This window comes from Sinocyclocheilus rhinocerous, unplaced genomic scaffold (genome assembly GCF_001515625.1).
Source record: "Sinocyclocheilus rhinocerous isolate Xijiao unplaced genomic scaffold, SAMN03320098_v1.1 scaffold96, whole genome shotgun sequence".
NCBI lineage: Eukaryota > Metazoa > Chordata > Actinopteri > Cypriniformes > Cyprinidae > Sinocyclocheilus > Sinocyclocheilus rhinocerous.
The window spans coordinates 8,045-15,669 of record NW_015662571.1 but is presented as its reverse complement, the minus strand read 5'-3'; the positions used below and the strand labels follow the sequence as shown (position 1 = coordinate 15,669).

At 35.1% G+C, this 7,625-nt stretch overlaps 1 protein-coding gene across 1 annotated transcript; it reads right to left on the bottom strand.

Moving 5' to 3' along the window:
* Positions 1-3,434: 3,434 nt before the first annotated feature.
* Positions 3,435-5,242, bottom strand: LOC107728078 (uncharacterized). The gene is made up of 4 exons (XM_016538151.1): positions 5,171-5,242; positions 4,893-4,949; positions 4,728-4,805; positions 3,435-4,127 (listed from the first exon to the last, which is right to left on the bottom strand). Exons 1-4 carry the CDS (start codon positions 5,198-5,200, stop codon positions 3,435-3,437), a joined length of 858 nt encoding a protein of 285 aa, XP_016393637.1. The 5' UTR covers positions 5,201-5,242.
* Positions 5,243-7,625: the final 2,383 nt, after the last annotated feature.

Below are 7,625 nucleotides of genomic sequence, written 5' to 3'. Positions count from 1 at the left end.
TACAGTCCTGTACGCTTCTGATTTGTTCTCCATACTTCCTCTTCCACTCGAAAGGACTTGAAAACATATGCATAGTTAAATACTTTTACACACAATTGAAAAAAATCTGTACTCAGGCCTATTGTTTTTTAAATGTGATCAGGCAAAAGCAGCAATCTTATTTGTTACTTAGGTGCTGCCACTGAAGTGATTTTATTAACAACAAGTATCCCATACTTTCTTCCTGCATCTTTCCAGGTCTCCATATTCAAGGAGCAGTGCATCATGCATCTTTTGGTATACTCGAACAAAGTCATCCAGTCTTGTAAACTGCCTTCTTTGGAGCCGAATTTGCTTTAGGTCCCATTGACTCTTCTCCATGATGCCCTGTGTTCGGTTATCTTCAGTGAAGTTCTGAAAATGTAAAGTACATCTGTTATCTGTTGACATTCTAAGGAACAACATAAAATATGATTTAAATAGAAAAAAAAATGAGATGGTTCTTGCAAAACTTTACCTGTTTCTTTGATTGTTTGACTTTGTTATAGAGCTTACTCAAATTCTGGTATGCTGGGCTTGTTATATAAACCCATATAGGAAATAAAAGAGTTATCGAATAAGCTTGTTCTAAACTCCTGAAACATTGTTGTTTCATATTTTAGAGCAGTCACTGCAATTTATGAAAAAACTCAATTAAATATGTATGTGGGAGTGTTTGTGAAAAAAATCAGATGTAACCCCCTTTGTAATCCTTAACATTTTCATAAATAACTGTAATTGAATTACATATTTTTTCTTAGTAACTGTAACTGATTACAATTACTTTTATTTTGTAATTAAATTACGTAATTCCGTTACATGTAACTAGTTACTCCCCAACACTGTTTGTAACACAGGCTGTCCAATGTTCAAAACTTTGCATTTTGCGTTCATATCTTTAAATAAGCCTGGCATTTGCAGAAGCATTGGTTCAAAAAACTAATTTATTATGAAATATCATAGGAGCATTACTTTAGATCACTTACACACAAGATACCCATAGTTTCACTGTTTAGTTGTTAGTACAATCATTAAATATATTTGTTCAAAACACATGATGCTTTCATTATGGTTCTACACATTCATACATCATTGTAATAGACTAGAGAGAAAAGTACAGACACTGGAATCATTAAACAAAATGTGAAAATTATTGATGAAATAAACAACTCACTGCAGGTTTTTCAAAAAAATTGAAATAAGAAAAAAATTAGATGAGAAAAACAGATAAGAAAAAACTACAGTAGGCCTACAGTAAAATGTCACTCACTGCACTTCTATGTTTTTATCAACCCTGTCTTGTGAATTTGGCCACAGGTTTTTGGACACATCATAATGGATGTTTTCATTAGCTAAAATCTTGGAAAGAAATCTTCTGGCATGGCAAAAATAGGCCTGACATTGGTCTCCTGTGATGTCATTGCACGCATCATCCATGGCCTGGAGAAGAGTGACTTGTTTGTGAGGGTGCCTATAATTGTGAACCTTCCACCTCCATGTGGAGAAAAATTCTTCAGTCGGGTTACAGTAAGGAAAGGGGAGTATGGGGGTAAATACAAGGTGATAAACTGTGGATGGGCCTGAAACCATGATTGCTCTCAGTGCTGTTGTTAGGAATTCTGGGCCCATTGCACTGATTTTGCTATGGGGCCCCTCAAAATCACATTCAGTGGGGGGTGGTCAGGCCCCCCAGCGAACATCGTTCTGGGCCCCTCTCAACCGCTGGACTCTCAGCCTCTCCTCCATGTCATGGCCAGGTTAAAGCCTGCTTCATCCAAAAATATGAATGGCTTTCATCAGCTTCCAGCTCTATCACCCTCTAAAAAGACATTTACAGTATTGTAGGAAAAACAAATACTGATAACAATAATATAGAAATTTTGGGGTTTGTTTTTTTCTCCCAACAACAGGCATCTTGAAACTGATCATACTCAGTTGCTTCACTTTCATAATCTAAACATTTAATATTGTTCATAAATTTCCATACAAACTATGCTTCAAGAGTAATGCAACAGTTAAGCAGCATTTTGAGCAGTTATCCATTGATAGTTAGATCATTGTAATGAAATTAATAGACACTCAACTCAGATGTAATGCGTGAGCTGCATTTTGAAATAGTAATGCTTTGATGTTATTTTGAACCGGTTATTTTAGTTCAATGAACAAAAGATCTTTGGTTCATGTGTATTATATCCAAGCATTTGGAAAAAGTGTTAAGCCTTTTGAAAAATTTGCATTTTGATCATCGGTTGTGAATTATGTGTCTAGAGTTTTGAAAAATGACATGAAGGTTCTGTTATTAGTGCAAAAATGATTGTAAAAAAACTGTAATCATTTATTCTGCTTAACAGCAATCTCAGCTATGACTGCCTGACTTTATTTGAGATGCAGGATACATCCTGGACAAGTGCTGATTGAATCAGGAAAGTCATAAACAGAATTTAAATTTTAACCCATAGATGTCTACTCTGCAGCGGGTTCAACAATGGCAAGCAGGTCTGGTTGGTTTTTATTCTACATTATACTGTATTATTATCTGTGAGGCCATGTGCTGAACATTTTTTTAAATTGTAACATTATTTCATACCTTGTAGTCTTCAGCAATGATGTTTTTGTCATCTAGTTCAAAGGTACCCCTTTGCTGCATAAGCAATTGCAGGTTATTGTAGTGCTTTGCTACATTTGCTCCATTGCAAGGACTGCAAAACAGTACTGTTGAACTAGAAAGCACCTAATCCATCTCTTTCAGTGTTGAACAACATGCAAGGAGGCCAAAGATGTGCATTGCCAGTGTGTAGTGTTTGGGAATTCTACAAAGAAAGAAAGAAAGAAAAGAAAAAAAAACAATTATTATTATTATTGTACATTTCATTTCAAACTGTATGTACAGTGATCATACCCCATAAATACATACTGTTTTTTGCAAAGATCCTTGGCATTCCTCATGATGTGACTTAAACATCTATGAAGAATGGGGAGGTCAAATGTTTCTGTTGGATGCTGTCCAGTTATTAAGAGGAAGTACTTATGCAGCAGATCCTCCAGACCTGTTCTGCAGAATGTAATAGAAATGGAGTGCATAAGCACAAGGGAGCCATCACATATTATCATGACTGGCCTTTTGATTGCCACATTTCCATACATCCTGATGACATCAGTCTGGAAAGCCTGCAAGAAGTATGTCACAGATGCTGTGGTGTGGTCGCATGTGACATAGGTTGCCACAGGTAAAGGTGATGCACCCTTGGATGGATTTCTAACAACCAGCTCATAAACATAGTATGGTGGACTTTCAGAAATGTTTTTTTTTATTACACTCCCTGTCGCGTCCAAGTACACTATGTCGTTCTTACATCTTTTGTAGAAGACAGAAAGTGTCTTATTTGACCACAACATAACTCCTTTGGGGTGCATCATTACCTTCTGCAGGACATCATTGTTGTGCCACGCTGTTGGTCAATCAGTTCTTTTAAACTTGGAAGCTCATCAGAATGAAGTCTGTTTTTTTTTCTTTCACTCCATGAAATGTTTTTTAGCACGTTTTTAGTTGGGGCATCATCCCTGCACCCTGAATCGATGACCATTGGTGTAATCTTTTGCATGGACTCCGAATACAAACTCTGCGGTAATTTTGTTTCCAAGAGTTCTGCAGTTGCCTGTCGTGCGGCTGCACGCACTGGCCTTCTTTGCAGTTCTTTGCTGTTATGGCATACATCACCTCCAGAGAAAACCACTGCTGCTTTTAGGGAGCTCTCATCAGCAACTTCAGCATGTACTTCCACTGGGCAGTCTTCAAAACGACAGTACCCCTTACATGTAAAAATTGGACCCTGTGTCTGTGACCCCAGGGTTTTCACTCTGTGTCGCTTAAAAGCAAAGCTGCAGTATGGATGAATGGATTTGATGCCCTTGGCAATTACATTTGTCCATTGGAGTCCTTGAAAAAGTCTGCCTTCCTGGTGTTGTCTTAGCTCTTGCCAGTCTTTGCGTTCAATGAAAAAGAAACATGGCTGACGTGGCAAAGAACATGTGAAGAATTTAATTTCTTCCTCACTGCTCTGTGTAGAGATGTATGGTGATTTATTTTGGCCTATATCCTTGTCAGAAATCTGTAATACATAATTTTTTACAAATTAGTAAATAAAGGTTACATGTTTGTAATATCTTAACCTTACATCGGTCATATAATTTCCTTTACTTTCAACTTTCCTTTACTTTATGCCTTTACTTTTCCCCTGTTTATTAGGTGAAATTCCGTATATTAATATCAGAAATGTCTTGATACAGCCAAACTCCAAATTAAATTAATGTGAGTTGGAACATTAAAACCTTCGCGGACAGAGATAAGTAACTGGCTATGTGTTAAAAAGTTAAATACATTTGTCCAGTGAACACACACACAGATTACACTACAGTAATAACAACAAGAAATAAGAACTTTTTTCTACAGTAGCCTACTATTATGTTTCTAATGATTTTTAGTGTTGTTTCTATATTTTTCTTTTACCCAATTTTCTTGCATGGTACAGAAAAATAAAAAATGTAAACATTCTTCTAACAAATATTAGTCACATTACAATTAATATGCAATGGATAATTGACTTGCTCCAGACATGCTGAAGTATTTACTTAATTGCATTTGTTATTGTATTATGATTTTATTATTTGTTACTTTTAATAGAATAAGTATGGTAAACTGTTTCACTTACGGAAGCACAATTTGATTCCAAGTTATCTGTTACAGGACTAGAGACTACATCACTGTCAGCCTTTGTGTCCGGCACATCCTGGAAATACAGAGAGGGTGGGGTCATTTCTCAAACAAAGTGTGTGTTAGACTCCAAATGGAAAGCAAATTAAAGATAAAAAGTCACCAGACTGAAAGATGGACATTCAGGCTCTTCTTTATGGCATGGAGGCAATTCGCCATCCTAAGTATTTGAATGTTATCCACAAAAATAAATTAGGTATTAGATTTCCCCGAAAATGCAAAAAAATTGCACATGCAATAACATTTACATGTGGCATTAATGCTTAAACATGCTATGAAAAGCAATACCCCAGAAAGGATAAACAAATGATACACACATTGGAATACTACACAAAGACAGTTTGTAGAGACATTTTCAAGTCTATACAATTGATAAATTACCTTGAATTGAAGCAGGCATGACCGAATCATTTTCTGGCGATTTGTAAGTGTATTTGGCACTTGCAAATCTTTACAGACATTGCTCCAAAACCCAGCAGGATTGTGAACACTGAACTCCTTTATATTGGTTGCAGGTCCAGCAAATTTTGTAATTATTGGTATAATTTCTTGCAGAGTTTTAGAAGTTGTCCGTCCCTTTGAAAAGAAACAAAAAACAATTATTGGAGGACACTATGCTTTTAACCAATATATTATGCTCCATCATCACAAAAGGGTGTTTCATTAATATGTTAAGTACATGTGTAATACAATAATTTAATACAGGAAAATGCTAAGTTTGTAGAGTATTATGAGAGTTCACTGTAACACTTGCCTTTCCAAATGTTTTGAAAGTGCTGACTCACAATACACGGAGAATGACATTACATCCACATGGCAATGCATCACCATGTCTGCAATAAACCTGCTCTGCATCTCTCCCCCCAATTGCCTGTCACCGGCCAAAGCTGTAAAAGTTTCTGCTAAGCTTTAAAATATGATGCCATAAGATATTATTGTATTGCAGTGTTATTTAGTGTCATTGTTCAACAATGGTAGCCATTGAGTATAAATTGTACAAGAACAATTATATAAATTTAGACAAAACTATCAGAAGTTATATTTCAAAAAATTTATCTGTATATTCTAAATATTGTGTAATCATTCTGATATTTAAAATGTTTTCGATTATGTAGTGTTATATCTTATGAATAGCTAACAAAACAAAAGTTTTGTTTGTGCAAAAGTGGCTTTGTATCAAATCAGTTTTAATGCACAAAGCACAGCAACCTATCATTGTCCTATTTGTACACTTCACCTGCGTATCATGTCACAGCATTTTAGATTGTTTGATTGTTTGGATGCTGACCTGTTTATACTCATCCTTGGATTCAAATCAGGATGAAACCTGCACAAGCAATGAATACATTTAAAATAATAATAATAATTTAAACAAACAAGACAACATGAATCCACATATTCCTGCATAAATAAACCTACAGCCTACACTTGTAAGTAGATAAACAAATAATGAATAAATGGTTTGGAAAGATGCAAAAGTAAAAATGTGGGTACCTTTGGGTCTCTGTCCTGGTTTACATAGGTAGCACGCTTCATTAGTTATTTCTTGTTTTTGTAGGCTCTGTATAGCAGATCAAGCAGCAGTATATTCACAAATAGGACTCACCTGCTGTGTGCTGAAGCTTTCCTAAGTCTTGTCAGCTGTGGCTGGTCTACACGTAACTTTAAGCTTTTGTAGAAGGTTTTGAGTAAAGGTGGCTATGTTGTCCCATCTCAAGAATGTAAGCAATACTGGGAGACTGTTTGAAAAAAATTCAGCAAAAACATCCAAGCAGTAGCCAAGCAGATAGCATCAGCTTCATTTAACCCTTTAATTGTCACCCGTCCCCTCTGTGGGACGCCTAAGTTTACTTCACTATATTACAATTAAATCCTAATCTAATCATGACAAACTATATATCATTGGAAAGGTCTAAGACTCCTAAATAGATATTCTACCACTGTTTTTTGTTAAAAATGATGTATGAAAAGTAATAGATGAATTTATGACAAGAGTGCACCTCAAAAATCTACATCATAACAGGAGTTCTGATCTTTGTCAAAAAAAAGTCTTCTTTGTTACCTTTTTCTCTATCACACTTTAGAAATCATCAGAAATTATATATCAATAGAAAACTGAAAATCTCTAAATTCATCCTTTGAAACCCATTTTAAACACAGACATTGCATGACCATGCAAATGGTACATCAAAATCATATTACAAAATATTTTCATTCATGAATTATAAAAATGTAAGTTTGGGTAGTGCACTTTCACGTCTATTTTCAAAAATGTGAGTGACAGTTAAGAGTTTAAAGAAGTTATTTTAAATCTTAAAAATATTTACATATTCCAGTTTAAGTTACTCTTTAACTTAAAATGGAATTTAAAACATTGGCTGATCTTGTAAAAGCTGTGCACTTGCACATAAATGTTAGTAGGCCTATAGATGGATGAAGTTAAAGAGTTAAACTTGCAAATATTAGACTCCCCAGAGACGAACAAACACTGACAAAAACAGAAAAAGCCTAAATTACGTAATTTTATGTATGGACGATCAGTCATGATCATTCTGAGGAATAACTGATATGACGTTTCATGTTAACTCTTACGGCATTTTAATAATGCTTGCATAAATGTCAAGAATTGATCAGTGCTATAATGCACTGTGACAGAATTTGCCATTAATTTTCTGTAAAATTCTACAGTAAAATCTCGTGAAAGTTGACACAGACAGAGTCTTGGGCATTCTGAAGAAGTATGAATAGATATTTTCATGTTAACTCTGAAGGAATTTGAATAATGCCTGTAGAAAAAGCAGGAATTGATCAGTGCTATAATGCATTGTGACAGACT